Source organism: Chlorocebus sabaeus, chromosome 16 (genome assembly GCF_047675955.1).
Source record: "Chlorocebus sabaeus isolate Y175 chromosome 16, mChlSab1.0.hap1, whole genome shotgun sequence".
In the NCBI taxonomy this organism is placed as follows: domain Eukaryota; kingdom Metazoa; phylum Chordata; class Mammalia; order Primates; family Cercopithecidae; genus Chlorocebus; species Chlorocebus sabaeus.
Window position 1 is genome coordinate 5911424 of NC_132919.1, and position 19510 is coordinate 5930933.

The 19510-nt window shown below is 53.0% G+C and overlaps 1 protein-coding gene across 7 annotated transcripts in view; it reads left to right on the top strand.

Moving 5' to 3' along the window:
- WSCD1 (WSC domain containing 1) overlaps positions 1-19510 on the top strand; it is a 388346-nt gene that overhangs the window by 334584 nt on the left and 34252 nt on the right. For 6 of the 7 annotated variants that reach the window (XM_073004640.1, XM_073004639.1, XM_073004641.1 and 3 more), the window contains 3 exons: positions 9502-10209; positions 16147-16261; positions 18093-18277. In XM_073004640.1, coding sequence (XP_072860741.1) covers positions 9783-10209; positions 16147-16261; positions 18093-18277 — 727 coding nt within the window. In that variant the 5' untranslated portion in view covers positions 9502-9782. Of the gene's footprint in view, positions 1-289; positions 397-9501; positions 10210-16146; positions 16262-18092; positions 18278-19510 lie in introns of those variants that run through there. The other variant, XM_073004644.1, reaches the window with a different exon arrangement.

Below are 19510 nucleotides of genomic sequence, written 5' to 3' on the forward strand. Positions count from 1 at the left end.
CGGCGGGGCTGCACCTGCTCCGGCTGCCGGGCGGGCTTGCGGGGGACGCCTTCCCGGGGGCCCGGGGTGGCTCGGCCGGGGCAGGGGAGAGTGAGCGGGTGCGTGCGGGGCGCGGGGGGCGCTCGGCGCGGCCGGGATGGGGCGGGGGTGCGCGAGGCGCCGCACGAGCCGCGTCGCCCTCCGGAGTCCTGAGAGCCCGTCCGTTTCCTGGGAGGGCGCTGCGGCTGGGCCCGGGGAGGGGGCGAGGGCAGGGTGTGGGGTGCGCACAGCCTCCCTCCTAGGCGGCGACGTTTACCCAGAAGCAGCTCCCTCTCGTTCCGCTACCAAGAGAGGCTTCCGGTCAGCGGAGGGTTTGCTCCGTCTCTTGGTGAACTTGAACAGAGGCAAAAGCAAAACGTATGTATTTTGTCCGGAAAATTACCCAGTGTAGAGCTTTGTGTCTTAGTAGGTTTGGACGGAGACTCACGACTGGAGGTTGCTAAACTGCGTTTTTCTTGGCTACTCTGGAGCGTACCTGGCTGGGTCCCCTGCCTCCGGTAACCTCGCTGGTTGTTTTCCTGAGCATTTGTGCTCCTGGGATGATGCCTGCTCTGCTGATCAGGAATGCGGGTGGGGAAGGGGACCGCGCTTCCTTCCGCTGAGCGGTGGGAAGGCTGATATAGGAGTTCTAGCCCCATAGCCCTGCACTGGGATCCAGCTGCTCCCCATACTGGCCCTGCCCCTGCAGCTCCCAAGATGGACAGATGCAGGACTCCCCTGTACTTTTCTAACGTGAGATACCCGCATCCCTCTTGTTGCTGGAACAGCATGCTTAGGTTTACGGAGGCACTTGGGTTATCCCACTTTGGGATCAGGAGTGGGGGCCTTTCTTTATTCCTCTGATTTGCCTAGGTTGTCAGGCACAGAAAGGGTGGTGGGGAGTGAAAGTTAGAGGAGGTATAAAGCTGGCTTGCCCTGTCCTATTTGCAATCACCCCCTCCCGGTGGCTGCAGGTGCTGGGGAGAGAGCTGGGGGAGGTTTCCTTGGGCTATGGGTGAATGAGGTTTGTCTCTCTCAAGCATGCTCCCCACCCCCACACACTTAGATTGGCCCTCAGGAGATCCTCCGGGAAAAGGCCTCAACTGGCCGCCAGAGCCCAGGGTTTCTAGGAGGAAGAGCAGGAGCTCTCCCAGGCACGGGCGCTTGGCGGTGGTTGGGCTGGTGGCTGAGCCTCACTGCCTCATCTTCCCAGCCAGAAGGCCCTCACCTGTGGCTGCATCCACCAACCCTTAGCAGGGCCATTTCCACAGCTCCTCTGTAAAAATACCTTATTCTGGGGTGAGGGGATCCTTCTCTTTAGTGGGCATTGTGCTCTATGGGGTACTGTCCTGCGGCCTTTAGCATGTCTGGTTGGAAGTGAAGAGAAGCTGGGATCAGGCAGAAGGCCAGACTCCTGTCTCTTCCTCCTGTCTTCCTAACTGAGCAGAAGTGGATATTCAGGCCCACCAGTGGGTCTGCTGCTGAAGCTTGAGTCTCCAACCTGATAAGTTCAGCCAGAGCACTGGGGAGTGAGTCACAGAGCTGGTTCCTTATGGCATCGGCCTGAGCAGGTGACTCAGAGCCTCTGAATCCAGAGCCTCCAGGCCCCGATGGAACCCCTCGAGCAGGGCCTCTTGGGAAGTGGTGTTTCTCATCACAGAAGCCCCAAGCTTGTACTCCCATCCGGCTCAGACCCCCATCAGCCTTGGTGAGACCAGCTCCCCAACTCTTTCTCTGGAGGCACAATGAGGTCAAGGCCAAGGACTTTGGGGCAGCTCAGTGTTTAGACCTTCAGGGTCTTAGGCCTTAAAATGCAGGTGATAATCATGTACACTAGCAGGGCCAGAGATGGCCCTAACATCCAGGGCTGCTCATCTAGGGAATAAGGGAGTGAACGTGGCCTTCCACTCACTGCCTTCTCCCTGGGCCTCCTGCGCTGGCCTTTACATTCTTCCTTTAATCTCGTCTCATCATGGCTTTGCTAAGCGTGTTGACATACGCCTGAAAAATTATCGGAAGTGTGCCACTTGGAGAATGTGATCAGGGAGGAACTCTGCATATGTCCTGCCTCCTGGTGTGGATGTGAGAAGTGGATGGAAGAATGGGCTGGATTAATTTCATCAGCTACAAAATACGGCGCACCTGCTGGTAGCTGTTAAGGCCCCTCCCCTCCACCTCGCTTTCCTTCCTTTGCTGCTGAAAGCCCCTGGAGATGTGAGCTCCCTCCCAGAGGGTGGCTCCCTTGACATGAGGGGGTCATGAGTATTCTGAGGACAGGGATGTGCAGCAGGGTGTGTTGGGCTCTCTCCCGTAGCCCGAGTCCCCCGTCCCACTGGCAGGGCTGACTCTGGTTGGGCACTCCACTCATTTGTCCACCTGTATCCAACTCACTCAGTGGGGTTTGAACACCTGTTTGCCTTCCAGGTTCTGAGATGGACTTGAGACGGCCCTTAAGCTTTCAGCACCAGGTGGAAGAAACACATGAACGAGTGAACAAAATAAGGTTCTATAAAAGAGATAGTTCAGGCCAGGCGTGGTGGCTCACACCTGTAATCCCGATGTTTTGGGAGGCCGAGGTGGGCAGATCACCTGAGGTCAGGAGTTCGAGACCAGCTTAGTCAACATGGCAAAACCCCATCTCTACTAAAAATACAAAAACGGTGGCGTGCGCCTGTAATCCCAGCTACTAGGGAGGCTGAGGCAGGAGAATCGCTTGAAACCGGGAGCTGGAGGTTGCAGTGAACCAAGATCATGCCACTACATTCTAGCCTGGGTGACAGAGCGAGACTCCATCTTGAAAAAGGAATAAAAATAAAAGAGATAGCCCAGAGATAGGCTGGAAGAGGTTGAGACTGGCTGTTTCAAAAGTGAGAAAGGCTCCAAATCAGGTGCCAGGAAAGGAAAAATGCCGGCTCCCACGCTGGTGCTCTGTCTTTCTGTGTGGATCCAGCCCCTAGCGCGGTGTTTGGAAGCATCTCTGTCCTTGGTATTGCACACGTGAAGATCATGTGATATGGTTGATGATGATATGCACTTGGAATCAGAGCGATTTAGCAATAGCTGTTTGTATTTGTTCAAGTTAATTGGCCTTCTCTGTCTCAGATTCTGCATCTGTATAATGGGGATGGTAATGATTTTGGCCTCACAGATATGTGGGGAGATCACTCATTCATTTTTCCATCTGACCATTCATCCAATGCACTTGACAGTTGGTGAAAGTACCTTGAACTCTAATATGGTAGGTTAAAGTTTTTATTTATATAAACCCCAGCAGTGGGTTAACTGAAGGGATTTTCCTCTTTTGCATGGAATGGAGTTTGGACCTATTATGTTTTATACCTTTTAGCAACCTATTAAAATGTTGAATCCTTTTTCAAGCTCTGAAGTTCAAACTCTCAAGAGATTTGTCTCATCAAAGACAAGGATCCCACTCCATTTGCATTTCCCAGACCTTGTTCCCGCAAAGGACCCAGCAGATTTTTGTTTAATGGGTCTCTTGCTCTTTTCCTGGGTCTCGAAGACACAGAGTCGTGAGGCCTGTGAGTAATGGCAGCATGGCCCTGAGCACTGAAGGATGTCCAGTCCAGCAGGTACTTATTTTCAGCGGCATTCCCTGTGCCCCACCCAGAGGTGGGCAGAGGCACTGACGGTGCCTTTAAGAGGCCCTCAGGCTGGAAGGAGAGGCAGGGACATTAGCAGGGAACCCTGACTCAAGACCGCACACCAGCCAGGCACGCTTTGTAGCAGCAACCAGCCTCGTTGCTTAGTGCCTAGCACTGAGGATTGGTTCTCCTCCCGAGACCAGGGAGGCTTCGTGGAAGAGGTGGCATGGGAGCTGAAACTTGACGGCCTGGAGCATTTCAGAGCCATAAGACGGGGCACAAGCGTCCCTGGCTGGTGGAAGGGCATGCGTGAGGGTGCTTGAGGCATCTCTCACTAACCAGGTGATGCCCTGGTGGGATACAGGGCTTGCTTGTATATCCCTGGGAAGCCATTACAGGCTGTAGCATCATTAGCTCCTCATATTAGAAAGATCACTTTCCTAGATGAAAAGGGACAGCCTTTTGGAGAGGGAATGGGGTCCAGAAGCCAGGCAGTATGCCCGAGCGGGGCAGGGGCAAGGGGAAAGTCACAGGAGGGGAATCCAGGAGCTGTGAGCCCAGCTGGAGGCTCCTGCATGTACTCTGCCCAGGTCCTGAAGCTGAGACCCCCCCCTGGCTGCCAGTCATTGAGGCTGAGGCTTCGAGCTTCTAGGACCCAGATGCTCATCACCTTCATATCTGGAGAGCGACATTCTGGGCCCTATTCTTGTCACTGGGGCTCCTGCCCTGCAAAAAGCAGGCAGCTCCAAGTCCCAAGAGATTTGCAGCCCTTACTGCAGCTGCCACAGTAGCTGAGATCCTTCTGGGGATGTCTAGTGTCCTTTTCCCTTCAGCTGCCACGGCCTGTTCTCTCTGACCGGGGGTCGCAGGGAGGTAGAGTCACCTGACTGAACCCCAGTGGCCACTGGCTGCACCTGGGCCAGCTCCGAGTTCTATCCTGCAGCCCCTACCCCCAGGGACTGCCTCCTCTCCTCTCCCTGCTGCCACCCCTCGGTCTCTGGACCCCTAGCCTGGCTGAGAGGTGGCCACCTGACCAACCCGAGCCAGGCTGGGCAACTGCTACTCCCTCGGTCCCAGATGGCAACAAAGTAATAGACAAAAGCTCAGGTTGTCTGAGTCCCCAGGTGCTCTGGACTCCTGCTCCCTTCCTGAGACTTCCAGAAGCCCCTTTGTTCTATTACTCTCCTCTCATGCTTGACAGGGAACTCAGGATCTCCCTCTGCAGGCCCTGCTCTTCTCTAGGGTGACCCCAGGGCAGGGCAGTGAGTGTGCACCTTTGTCCAGCCCTGGTGTGCCGCCTCTACCCCCAATAGGGCCAAGCCCCAGGCAGGGATAGAACCCCCCACCCACCCAGCCCCAGCCTTCCCCTGAAGCACTCTGCAGGGTTCCAAGATGGGAGGTGCCCACGGGAAGCACACCTTGGGGAAAAATTCCCCAGACTTTCAGAGGGGAAGGGCGCCAGGCTGCCTGCCAGTCCCAATGGGCTGGGGCGTGAACACTCACCAACAAGGCACTGTCTGGAAGGCTTGGCTGGGGAGACCCCATGTGTGGCATCGTCTCTAGGAGCTTTGGCCTGGCATGACCTCAAAAAGGTGCTGACGGAGGCGCACTAAACTCCTCTCGAGAATACATCTTGCCTTGTGTGAAGCCGGAGCTGGGAAGGGGAGAGAAATAGGAAGCTTAGTGGGCATAATGGAGGCTCTGGGAGCAGGTGGCCTGGTCTGAGTGCTGGCCCTGATCTGTCTGGCTTTGGGCAGCATACATCACCTGGCTCAGCTTCCGAGACCTCAGTGCTCAAATGGGGTATACAGGGCATTGCTTGGTGGGTTGCCTGGAGGAAATGAGATGGTGGATGGTGCAGGTACAGCCCAGTTCAACCTATTCACACTGCAAATGCTTCATAAATGGTGGCATTGACAAAGCAATTGCTAACAGCAATCTCAGCATGGGGATCAGCTGCGAGCAAGAGTGGGATCCTGGGTGCACTCCAGGGACTGTGGGGGCTCAGAGCTGGGGAGAGGCCTCTCGAGTCTGACTTCACCAGTGGCACAGCTACTACAGGCCCATCCTCCAGCTTTTCCTTGCTTGCCTCTTTTGCATTCATAACCAAGGCAGTCTGTAGGGAACAGACACAGAGGATTCATGTCCACTCCCTAATTTGATCCCATAAAGCACATTTACCCCCATTGAACAGACGATGAGCCTGAGGCCCTGCCCTGTGCAGTGCTTTGCTGGAGGTAGGTTTACTGTCATGGACAACCTTCTGGCTTTCAGGTGTAGTGGGTATAGCTGATGGCCTCCCAGGCTCTATGCAGACGAGCAGTGGCTAGGAGTCTGTCCCCGACCCCAGGTGCTGGCCGGTTCTGCTGTCTGACTGACCTCATGGCTTGGCTGTGAGCCCTTGTGCAGGTGCTCCAAGTTTCCCAGCCCACCTCCAGGCCTCTTGTGGGTTCAGTCACTCAATAAACATTTACCATCACTGCCCTGCTAGCTGTGGGCGGGGGTCTGGGAACATGGAGATAAACCAGGTGTGATCTCTGCCCTGGAGCGGGGCTGCCAGCCTTGAGGAGAGAGAATGTCACGTTGTGATGTCGGCTATAAAGTGTGGTGGAAGTCCAGGGCAGGGTGACAAGTTCCTGATGCTTATTTTTATTTGTTTATTTATTTTTTTTTGAGACAGAATCTTGCTCTGTCAACAGGCTGGAGTGCAATGGCATGATCTTGGCTCACTGCAACCTCCGCCTCCCGGGTTCAAGCGTTTCTCCTGCCTCAGCCTCCCGAGTAGCTGGGACTACAGGTGCATGCCACCACGCTGGGTTAATTTTTGTATTTTGAGTAGAGACAGAGTTTCACCATGTTGGCCAGGATGGTCTCCATCTCTTGACCTTGTGATCTGCCCGCCTCGGCCTCCCAAGGTGCTGGGATTACAGGCGTGAGTCACCGTGCCCGGTCTTTTTTTCCCCCCACCAGCCTACCCGCAGTGAGTTTTCCAGGCTAGGAATCTGCTTTGTGATTTTAAAAGTTGGGAGTGCAGCCTGCTTCATAGAAGACCTGGGCCATGGAAATCTGGCCTGCACATGGCTGTCTGTGGTGTCCACACCAGCACCTACCTCCCCAGACCAGGGAAGCCCCTTTTGGGAAGGGGGAGCACCAGAAAATACTTTGGAGGACCGTGGGATCCTGGGTGAGATGGATTGAATCCTGATTCATCCGCTCTGACCACTCCCCACCCCAGCCCTACTTATACTGTATATCCAAATCCTATCTAGAAAATCTATACAGAATTCACAGTATACCCTGCCTTCAAAATTCCGAACTGTTGAGCTCCCGCCTGCCTTTCTGCTCCATCTCATCAGAAACCTTCTCACAGCAGGAGTGCTACCCTCTCCCCTTCAGTGGTACAGGATGGATGTGATCCCTAGTTTGTAACCGGAGCCCCTTTGTGAACAGACCTGGAGACCCCTCCTCATAGAATTACATCATAGAAAGGATGACATAAAGCTCAGCCCAGGCACTCTTGTTAACGCCATGCTTCTGAAAGCCCTCAGCTCCATCAAGCAGTGTTCCTGGACTGCCTGGGGGCCTGTGCGTATGCACTGCTCCATCTCTCCCACGTTTCAGGATTCATCCATGGCTCTGGGTAAGTGGAATTTGAGATTTCACTGCCCTGACCCCATAGGAGCAGGTTTCTGATGTCAGGATTTACGTATCAATTTATCTGTGGTCTCGTTCGTTTTTAAGATGTATTCATAAACGAAGATCACTGAGCATCCACGCTCCCAGGCCTCATGCTGGGGCCGGGGTTAGGAAAATGATAGAGGCATGGCCTCTAGCCCTAAGTAGATGACAGACTTTGGAGGGTAACTGACAAGTAGATGGACAGTTCTGATCAGCCTCAGGATGGCGAGTGCTGGGCTGAGGGTCAGCAGGGGCTGCAGAAAGACTGAGGAATCTTCAGGGAAGCTTTCTCTGAAGAACAATTTCTGGCCTGAGCCTTGGAGGATACACAGGGATTTGATAAGTGAAGAGGAAGGAAAAGGCATAAATAAAGGGTAGCTTGTGCAAAGGCACCGAGGCAGATGTGCTGTGGTTCCTGGTGGTTCTGCTGGAACGTGGAGTGTGTGTGCGCATGTGTGCATTTGAGATGGGGAAGCCAAAGAATGAGATCGGGCAAGAGATGGGCTGGATCACGAAGGGTCCCTTGTATGTCATACCTAGGAGCTTAGCGTTTATCCAGTGGCCACGGGGAGCTATTGAAGGGGGTTTTAAGCAGGGATGCGCCATGATCAGATTTGCGTGTGAGGAGGATCACCCTGGCAGCCTTGTGGAAGATGGATCGGAGGGTCCAAAGCTGGAGGCAGAGAGATCAGCCAGGATTTCTTGGGATTTTCTCTGGGGTTTTACAAATCTGATGAGGCTGGCTGGGGTGGGCCTGGCAGATACGTCAGCCTAGAAAATAGAAGCTCTGGAGAACCGTCTGCAATTTCCAAACCCAGAATTTAATTCCACCTTCATTTGCTGACTACTGAGTCTGCTACCTCTGCCCCAGCCTAAAGGACCAGCTGACCCGTATTTCCACATCTCTGCCCTCCCCGAGGGCCTCAGAACCTGGCGGCCCTCACTGTTTAATCAGAGAGGCTCATGCCTATCTGGGATCTTTGTCCCAAGCCTCCAAGCTTTCTGGGGGCCTGGAATGCCAGCTCAAACATTGTCCTTCCTCTCACACCCGTTGTCTATCCCTGGTGCACAGAGCAGCCATTGAGTGGCTGCACAGGCCTGGCGGGGGGCCCGGGCCAAGTTAGTTACGGGCAGTGGCTTAGTCACGCTTCTAGGGGCCTTTTTTTCTGGGATAAGCCTGTCCTTGTGCTAAGGGCTTCACTCACACAGCAGCCCAGGTCGTTGCAGCTGCAGAACCCTCTGCCAACCCCAACAGCACGCTTCAGAGGTGCCGCCAATGGGAACCGAAACCCAGAGTGACAGCTGAGTCCTGGGGAGCGGAGAGACCCACGGAAGGCAGATCAGAGAGCCTTCCGTCTTCTCTGCTCCGGGTGCTCGGCCTCTGTTTGCAGATGCACGGCTCAGGCGCTACCCTGGTCCTTTGATTCTGGCCTCTGGAGTCCAGGAGGCCTGGGAAGGCTACGCAATCCCCTCCCTCCCCTGGGCCCCATCCTGTGTGAAAGCCAATGACCAGCCTGTGCAGAAGCTTCTTCCAACCCAGGCCCACAGTTCCAGTGCACCGCTGGGAGTCAGCTGATTGCATGCATGTATCAAGCACCTGCAGCATAGTCCTGCCTGGGCTAGGTGCATTCATATGTGATAGTGTCTCATGGCAGGCTGGGCCGTGTAGTCATTGAGAGTCCCGGCTCTGCACACAGACTCTTCCACACCTTGGCTCTCCTGTTTACCAGCTGTGTGGCTTGGGGAAAACTAGCTAATATGCCTTCTTTTGCCACAGTTTCCTCATCTGTGAAACAGGGATACGGTATCTCTACCTTGTTGGATTGGTTTCAGGGTTAAGTGAGATAATATGCGAAGTGTTTAGCTGAGTGCTTGACACACAGCAAGGGCTGAGGAAAGAGCCCCTGCTGCTGTTCCTCCTCCTCCTCATTATTTCTGTCATCCTCATTACTCCTCAAGGGGAGAGCTGTTATCCCCATTTTGCAGATGGGGAAGCTGAGGCCCAGCAAGGTTAAGCAACCTACTCAGTGTGACACAGCTGGCCAGTAACAGAGCTGAGATTTAAACCTGGCTTTGTCCAGTGCTCCTGCAACACGGCTGGTCCCTTGGATAAAGCAAGCACAGGGTGAGGGGTGTCCCAGCCTGGGAGTGCCGCGTAGTGGACCCTCCTATTACATCCCAGTGTTCTTTCTCCACCTTCCAGATTTCTGCACCAGGAGATGAGGGTCGGTGGAGCCCTAGAATGGAGATGTCCTTGACACCTGGGCAGAAGCTGCAGCTGCAGGACCCTGTGGCCACTGGAGATAAGTAATGGTGCCATTTGCACACCTACTGGAAACGGGAAAGGAACAGTGAGTGACCCCAGGCGAGCACAGGCAGGAGCCAGGATGCAAGGATGACGTCTCCGGAGGCCCTGGCCTCCCTCCCGCCTGGGCGCTAGGAGCCATCCCGGGGCTCCAGCCAGGAGCCCTGCTGCCCAGGGGCATGGCCAAACCTTTCTTCCGACTCCAGAAGTTTCTCCGCCGAACACAGTTCCTGCTGTTCTTCCTCACGGCTGCCTACCTGATGACCGGCAGCCTGCTGCTGCTGCAGCGGGCCCGAGTGGCCCTCCCACAGGGCCCCCGGGCACCTGGCCCCCTGCAGACCTTGCCAGTGGCCGCCGTGGCCCTGGGCGTGGGCTTGCTGGACAGCAGAGCACTGCATGACCCTCGAGTCAGCCCAGAGCTGCTGCTGGGTGTGGACATGCTACAGAGCCCCCTGACCCGGCCCCGTCCCGGCCCCCGCTGGCTCCGGAGCCGCAACTCGGAGCTGCGTCAGCTGCGTCGTCGCTGGTTCCACCACTTCATGAGTGACTCCCAGGGACCGCCCGCCCTGGGCCCCGAGGCTCCCAGGCCCGCCATCCACAGCCGAGGTAGGCGCTCAGCTGCATTTAGGGGAGCTGTTCCCAGGACCCCTATTCAGGGTCACAGGTTTGGTATCTTCTTTCTCTCTTCAGGTTCGTAGCCTTCACCGCTAGATGGTTCTTTCCTTCTGCTCTGCAGGTCAGGAAGGGGCCTGTGACGTGAAGTCCTTTAGGGTTTTGCTCACTCACCAGCTGGAATTCCACATGACTCAAAGCTGAGATGTTGTGAGCAGGTCACTTAGCACTCCGGCTTTGGATTCAGACAGACGTTGGCTGGAATCCCGTTCAACAATTTTTTTGTTTCTCAGGCGGTGGATCACCTGAGACCAGGAGTTCGAGACAAGCCTGGCCAACATGGTGAAACCTGTCTCTACTAAAAATATAAAAATTAGCCAGGTGTGGTGGCACATAGCTACTTGGGAGGCTGAGGCAGGAGAATCACTTGAACCCAGGAGGCAGAAGTTGCAGTGAGCTGAGATTGTGGCATTGCACTCCAGCCTGGATGACAGAGCAAGACCCTGCCTCAAAAAATATATATAATAATAATAAAATAACTGACGAGCAGAGGGGAGGGCTCAGCCCTGAGTGCAGAGCGTGTATGTCTCAGGAAACCAGTGGCATCCCTTTACTTTAAGTTACCCCTAATGACTTATAGAGGTGATGGAAGGGACTCCAGTAAAAGCAAGAGAGATTGTGGTTAGATATAAGCAGGGCTGATATCCACATTTATATACCAGTATGGTCTTATCAGTTGTTAAAATAATTGCACTACTTCCAGGTTGGTTGGTAAATGGTTCCTGACCTGGGCCGCTGGGGTGCCTCTGCACTCTGGCTAACTCCCCAGTGGCCCCCAGACCTCCCCCTTATCCAGCAAAGAGAGGGTTAATGTGATTCCAGTACCAAATGGTGGCAATTCCGAATGGTCAGTGCCCTCCATAGGTTGTCCAGTATTGTGAATGTGTGCCAGGATTGAAGGAAGAATTTGCTCTCCTTTGAACAGTGTAAGAACCAGGTCTGGGGAGGCTGTGCCGTCATGGTCATCAGAGAATGGGGGAAGGCAGAGTGCTGACCTGCAAGCCCTCTGGGCCCCTTCCTGTCGTGGGGCTCCATGGGCCAAGCACAGCCAGTCGGGCCTCACTGGCGGAGAGTAGCCCGCGGCCCAGCCCTCGGGACAGCTGCTGGGGCTGCAAACAAAGCGGGTGTCTCTCTGTGGCCCGGGCAGCCCGCCATCCTCCTGAAAGGGGATCCTGCAAGGCGCGGAAGCTGCAGGAGGCACCATCAATCACTGAGCATTTCATTATACCTTGGACAACATCCATAATGGAATAAAATGTCAGTAAGTTTACTAGGGGAAAAATAGTAACTTCTCCATAGCCAGTTTGTTTTTTATTGATAGTAATTTCCAAAGACATTCCAATATCTTCAAAGCCATCGTTAATAGCCTCACGGAGTGTCCATTTTGATGTGCAAATGAACAGATGCAGAGTCACAGACAATAAGGCAATGCCTCCATTTCAGCCGAAAGTAATAAATCCGCCTCAGAATGGGTCCCAGTGTATCCCTCGGAAGTTCTTTCTTTCCGGAACATTCTCGCCTCTGTCGGGGAGTTAGAAAAGCTGTTCGTTCTGCGTCCAGATAAAAGAACTCGCCTCCTCCTCACAAACAGAGGGGCCGTCTGTGTCTCAGGCCACTTGCTGCACACTGAGACGGGGCCAGCCAGGCCCGGGCTCGCCCTCCATCAAATGGCCGGCTGGTCGCAGGTGGACCATTCCTTGTTTCCAGAAGAACCAGAGCCTGACTGCTTGAAACAATTTTTTTTTTTCTCTCTTTTATTAACGTGTTAATTATTCAGCCAATATTTACTGATCCATCCATCACACATCCCAGGTTAGAGTGTAGGATCAGAATCATAATGGCTGTTACTTATTTGAACATCTGTTATGTGCCAAGCGTTGTATTGTATAGACATACATCTGTTATCTCATTTAATTTAATCTTCAAACAGCCTTATGATGTAAGTGGTGCTATCACTGTTTTAATGATGAAGAATTTGAGTTTCAGGGAAGAAAAGTAATTTAAATGTTTTCATTATTAATAACAATATATTAACGGTAAAAACAATCGCTGCTGAGTAATGACTGCACGCCAAGCCTTGTATTAGACATTTCACATGTGTTACCTTATGGAATTTTCACAACTACCTCGTGGAATTGGAACCACATCCCCATTTTATAGATGGAGAAGTTGAGGCTCAGAGAGAGGCAGCCGCACATCCCAGGTGGCACAGCCAGATAGTGGTGGAGCCTATTCCCAAAGACTGTTTCCATTCACTTCCCCAGAAACTTGTGCAGCCTGGGGAGCACGTACAGCAACGTGCAGTCTCAGCCTGGGAAGGTCTTGAGCCCAAGCACCTTGAAAACCTTGTGGTTAATTTCCCATCTACAGTGATAAATGTTTAATAATCCTGAGCTTATGCTTTGGCTGTTTAATTGAAAGCTGAAACGGAACTTCTTTGCTGAGCAACCCATCACAAATTTCTCAAATATTAGTTTTCTTTTGCTAAGTAGGCAGGCGGAGGAGAAGGATTCATTCTCACTGACGTGGGTGAGAGCTCCGTGCAGTGGTCCATGCCGGTGGCGGTGGACCTGAGACTTACAGAAGGAGAGAGGTGCACGTGGGGCTGGATGTCTGGGCAGCGGGGGGCAGTAGCATGTACCTGTGGGCATGGCCACATGTGCTGATGGGTGTCCCCAGATGCAGGTGACCTCAAGAGGCTCAGAGCCTGGCAGGGAGCCAGGCAAACATTGGAGAAGGTGGCTGTTGTTCCCTCCTCAGCCCTGGGGTTCTCTGGTCTGAGGGTCTCCTGGGTCCCTTGGGTCTTGGTGTGGTGGGGAGTCCTGTCTCCTGCCATCTTGCTTGTTCTCCTCTGATTTGCCTTAACCTAGGGCCCAGGATATTGCACCTTGGTGCACTCAGTGAGACTGTCCCCGCCTTCATATATATATGTGTGTATATATGTGTGTGTGTATATATGTGTGTGTGTGTATATATATGTATTTATGTACTTCGTGCATTACTGCTAGTCCCCATGAATAATAAATAGTAATATAATTGTTCATTCATATATATATATATATATATATATATATATATATATATATTCAGACAGAGTCTTGCTCTGTCGCCCAGGCTGGAGTGCAGTGGCATGATCCCGGCTCACTGCAACCTCCACCTCCCAGGTTCAAGTGATTCTCCTGCCTCAGCCTCCTGAGTAGCTGGGATTACAGGCATGCACCACCACTCCCAGATAATTTTTTGTATATATATATTTTGTATTTTTAGTAGAGACGGGGTCTCACCATGTTGGCCAGGATGGTCTCAAACTCCTGACCTCAAGTGATCCGCCTGCCTCGGTCCCCCAAAGTGCTGGGATTACAGGTGTAAGCCACTACGCCTGACCCCAGCCTTTGTATTTAGGCTCTCGGCTCCTAACTTTGCACCCTCCAGGCATGTCAGCATGGTTTTTAGGAGCTGGAACCCACCGTTCACAGTCAGGTGTGGACGTTGACATTGCGCCTATCCCTGGTGCGTCACCAGGGGGTCACCAGCTCTGGTAAAGGTGTGATTCCTGCCCTCTAGGAGCCTTCAATCATGTTGCAGAGATAGGATGCACAGGTGTAAAAGATATATATTTGGAGATGGAATCTTGCTCTGTCGCCAGGCTGGAGTACAGTGGCACCATCTCGGCTCACCGCAACCTCTGCCTCCCGGGTTCAAGCAATTCTCTTGCCTCAGCCTCCTGAGTAGCTGGGACTATACGCATGTGCTACCACACCAGGCTAATTTTTGTATTTTTAGTAGAAATGAGGTTTCACCATGTTGACCATGCTGGTCTCAAACTGCTGACCTCAGGTAATCCACCCACCTCAGCCTCCCAAAGTGCTGGGATTACAGGCACAAGCCACTGCACCCGGCCAGGTGTAAAAGATTTTTGACTCCAACAGCTAATGACAAGGGTATAGATGGTGGATGAGTTTTTCAAGCACAGCATATAAAAACCCAGAGAAAGGGGAGGCCACTGTGCGCTGGCACGGTCAGGGTCGGAGATGTAAGGCCTGAGGACAGGCAGGCAGCAAAGGGTAGGTAGGAGGGATGAGCAGTGACAGGCCCAAACCTGGAGGCAGGAGACATGAGCCTGAGCAAGGGGAGGCCGTGTGGGTGGGCACGTATGTGTTCGACAGGTGAGGAAACCGTGGCACAGAAGGTTGAAGTTATTTAGCGAGGGCAGAGGTGGAATTAAATGTGGCGTTTACTGTCAGACAGAGTCTCACTCTGTCACGCAGGCTGGAGTGCAGTGGCACGATCCTGGCTCACTGCAACCTCCACCTCCCAGGTTCAAGTGATTCTCCTGCCTCAGCCTCTGGAGTAGCTGGGATTACAGGTGTGTGCCACCACATCCAGCTATTTTTTTTTTTTAATTTTTTTTATATTTAGTAGAGACAGGGTTTCACCATGTTGACCATGCTGGTCTTGAACTCCTGATCTCAAGTGATCCACCCGCCCCGGCCTCCCAAAGTGCTGGGATTATAGGTGTGAGCCCGCGCCCAGCCCCTGCCTTTGTATTTAGGCTCTCTGCTAAATACAAATAAAAGTCACTCCTCGATTAGGGGCCAGAAGCGGATGGTTGGCAGGCTTCCTCCCCTAGGCCACTCAGTGGTGCCCTGGCTCCCCCAGCCGCTGCCCCAGACCAGGCTCTTGGCAGGAACAAAGACAGTCTCCGTTGCCCTCATGGAGCACCCAGGCCTGTGGACCATCGGGACTTTCCTCCTCACTGAAAAGCCGCTTGGGAGCCGCTGGCAGGCTGCTGGGAGGCCTTGGGCGTGTTACTTCCCAGAGGCAGCCTAATTTCTCTGGAGGCAGCGGCGCGCTCCCCAGATGACATGAATGAGCGGAACGCAGGCCTTCCTGGGGAGACGTGCGGCGTCTTTATCACAGGTGCCCGATCCAGATCTCGCACAGCTATTGTGGGTGTGCGTTCACAGCTTGGGGGCTGTGTGACGGGGTGTTTGCAGATTCCCACGCCGCTCCTTCAAAACACCCGTGCGCGTGACATTTACATGCCTACCCGCGTTCACATCGGGACTGCCATCTCTGAGCTTCTCTGCACATCTCTGGGAGATGTCTCCCTCCCTCGGGGTGGCAGGGCAGGGCTGTGAGAGACTCTCGCTGGTGCGGGCACGGCTGGCTTCTCACTGCCACTGCAGCATGGGTGTCCCTGGCATCCCCTTCCAGGGATGTGTGCAGGTAACCAGCCTGGAGAGGCCTCTGCGGCCACTTGGCCCTGCTGTTTCCCACACAGGATGCTTTCTCCTACTCTTAACAGACTCTGACACACTCCAGAGATGGGGCCTTACTCCCTCTTGGGATGACAGACTTTATCTTGAGATAGCTTGCCCCATTTGAAAGCTCTTCCTTGAATTTGCTAAAATCAAACTTGCCCTAAGGGATTTCTTCTCTTTGGCCCACAAGGAGGCAAGGACCTTGTCTCTCAGGACACTTGCCGAGGTAGAGAGGCCGCTCTGAGCCCAGGGAGGGCAGGGCTGGAGAGGAGGGGTGGAGTCCACGAGAGGGAATCCAGCCTTCGCAACTTGTGAGTTGGGGGCAGTGGAAGAAAGCAGTGGTCAGGCTGACGCCAGGCTCCTGGCAGAGCTGTCTGGGTGGACAGTGGGCCATTAACTAAGAGAAAATGGGCAGGAAACAAATAAGAGGGAGGTGTCGGATGCTCCCTTGACTCAGCACTGAGGGGGAGGTTGCCTGCAGCGCTCATCCCCCGGGTTTCTCTGAGAAGTGGCCTTGGCCAGGAAGGGAGAGGTTCCCCTGGCTTTTCCTAAGGGTGGGCCCGTGATTCCTGGGCCTCTGGTGTCAGCCGTGCTTCCCTTTCTGCAGGCACCTACGTTGGATGCTTCAGTGATGATGGCCACGAGAGGACTCTGAAAGGAGCTGTGTTTTATGACTTGAGAAAGATGACTGTCTCCCATTGCCAGGATGCGTGTGCGGAGCGGTGAGTGCTGGGGTCCTGGGCTATTGATTCCAGTGGGGGGAAGGTCCAGGGACAGTTCCAGAATGACGACGCATATCAGCTACCAGTTGGCTGTCACAGCATAATTAGAACGCACTGATCAGATCCCAGTTGTCCAGAAGAAAGAAAGTTTGTTGGCAGATGGCCTGGGTGCTGGGAGCTGGGTGCTGGGTGCTGGGTGATGGCCTGGGTGCTGGATGCTGGGTGATGGCCTGGTGCTGGATGCTGGGTGATGACCTGGGTACTGGGAGCTTGGGTGCTGGTGCTGAGTGCAGGGAGCTGCGACTTCCAGTCCAGCCATAGCAGGGACTCAGCGTGTGACTTTGGTGAGTTCTTTTCCTTCCCTGGGACTCCGTTTACTTATCTGTTTTACAATCAGATAAAGGGCTTTAACTGAGATTTCTCTGTGAAGATCTTTCCAGCTCTGGTAGGAAAAGTATTTTCACCTTGTGTGTATAACAAGGTTTACTATTTCTGATGCTTCCAGCTCACCCAGTAGTTACCAGACTCTTGTCATACGCCAGGGCAATGGTCCCTAATGTCAAGGCCTTCACAATTGACTGTGTGTGTGTGTGTGTGTGTGTGTGTGTGTGTGTACACATCTGAGAGAGGTGGGTTAAACAGAATCAGACTTCACCCTTCACTTATTTATCCCACAGATTTTTTTCACCTTTGTTATGTCATATAAATTCTTTCCACAGTCGGCTAGGTAGCAATGGGTTATCCCCATTTTACAGACGGAGAAACTGAGGCTGCGGAAAGAAAAGACAAGGTCCTCACGTAAACATACGTCATAGTCTAGATAAAGTGGAAACAGGATGATACATTCTCTTTTTAGTCTCCTAATAGATCAGGAAACTGAGACTCGGAGATGGTAAGTGACATTCAGGGTCTCACCGCTAGGACGTGGTCAAATGGGGACTTGAAGCTTGTGTTTGGATTTTCATTCTGGGCTTTTCACATCTAGATCCACTGATTTGAAAGTGTTGACTGCTTTCTGTAGTTAGAGTCCTGTGTGATTCACTGTGGGTTCCATTTCCAACCTTTCTTCACCTATGGTATTACAACTAGGTAAAAGTAAGTAGAGAAATGGCTGTGGAGATGAGGGCTGCGTGTAACAAGACATGACACGTGGCAGGCAATTCAGACCAGCTCATGGCCACTCACCAGGGTAAACTGTTAAATTTTTAGAGTTGTTGTGAGCCCATTATAAAACTATTGGTAGCTTAAAATCTTCTACAGTGGGAGTATTTACACCACAGAAATTGGCAAACAGTACAAACCAGAGCTCTCCGGGTCACATACTGAGAACCAGTTTACAGGCACATCACAGATTTAGACCCATTATAACCTGTAACCAGGCACCCTGCAGGGCAGAACTGAAGGCTGGCGAGAGGGAGCAATGGGGCTGGTTCCATTAGTTTATCACAAAGGAAAGACTGTTCCCTGAACTTAGCCAGGTGACCCTTGAGTCTGGCTGGAGACTGATTCCTAAGGCCAGCCATAGGCTGACGGCTGTAGCCCCTGTCTGCCTGTTCACCCAGACCCAAACTCAGCTTCAAGTCCAGCCCATATCCCGACTCCAGACCCAGTTGCCACTGCATGACCACGTAAATCCTCTCCACAGTCTGCCAGGTAGCAATGAGTTATCCCTCTGAGGCAGATGGAGAATCTGAGGCAGGAGAAAGAAAAGACAAGGTCCTTACTTAAACATACTTTCTAGTCTAGATCAAGCTGAAACAGCCTGCAGTTTAGACCCCAGCCCTAGCTCTGGGCCAAGGTCCGGACTCACCCAGGCCCTGTCTCCCTTCAGGTCCTATGTCTACGCCGGCTTGGAGGCTGGGGCAGAGTGTTACTGCGGGAACCGGCTGCCAGCGACGAGCGTCGGGCTGGAAGAGTGTAGCCATGAGTGCAAAGGCGAGAAGGGCTCTGTGTGTGGCGCTGTGGACCGGCTCTCCGTGTACCGTGTAGACGAGCTGCAGCCGGGCTCCAGGAAGCGTGAGTGGGCCAGCCTCTCCCTGAGCTCTGTCCATCCCACTCACTCCGGCTGCTTGTCTCCCACAGCCTCTCATTCCAAACTACCTGGGGCAGAACCCGTGCCAGCCTCTGCCCTCCCTTCCCTATTGCCATCACTGGACAGGCTCCTGGCAGGGTGGGGATGGGGCTAGGGTCCATCAAAGCCTTAATTGCTTGAGTTCCTCACTGAAGCATACCTTTTCTTGTCCCCTGCAGGAGAGAGAGACTGATTGGGAGACCTGAGTGTGCCTCAGACATGCTGTGTGGCCTCCGGCAGCTTACTGCCCATTCTGAGCTATAGTCTATTTTGCAAATTGCAGAGGGAGACCTAGATTTATTTCTTTTTAAAAAAATTTTTATATTTTATTTTTTATTTTTGAGATAGAGTCTCACTCTGTCACCCAGGCCAGGCTAGAGTGCAGTGCCGCGATTTCGGCTCACTGCAACCTCCACCTCTCAGGTTCAAGCAATTCTCCCGCTTCAGCCTCCCGAGGAGCTGGAATTACAGGCACCCGCCACCACACCCGGCTACTGTTTTTTTGTATTTTTAGTAGAGACGGGGTTTCACCATGTTGGCCAGGCTGGTCTTGAACCACTGACCTCAGGTGATCTGCCTGTCTTAGCCTCCCAAAGGGCTGGGATTGCAGGCGTGAGCCACGCACCCAGCCGGGAGACCTAGATTTCTAGCAATGGTGTGAGTCAGACAATCAGAAAATTCCCTGACTATAAAGCGCCTAGAAATGCTGCAGAACATTTAGCAAACATTATTGTAAATGCATAGCTGAACTAGCAGGAAAGTAAGACAATCCCTCGGATCCAGAAATGAAGAACAAAGAGCCACAGTGGAGCGAGGTACAGATATGCTGTGTGACCCTGGGGCTCAGCGGAGGGAAGCCGCCAGGCTGGGTGGCCACTCAGTTTAGATCTTAATGTCTAAGCAGGATAGGGAAGGAGGTCTTGGGCTTCTCAGGGCGAGGAATTGGATTGAAACTTCTGTATACAGTGGGATTCAGTTTCACTGAAATGTAAATCAGCGAAAGTTTACATGAAAAAAAAATATATCTCCCACCCATTCGGAGAGTTAGAACAAAGCTTGTCTGTCTTGACCTGAGTTCAGGTGAAGATAAACGTCTTCCTAAGAATTTGTAACCACCGCACAGGCTTGCATTTGTATGCATTTGGGGGTTCGAATTTATATGATCTGCCTGAAAGTTT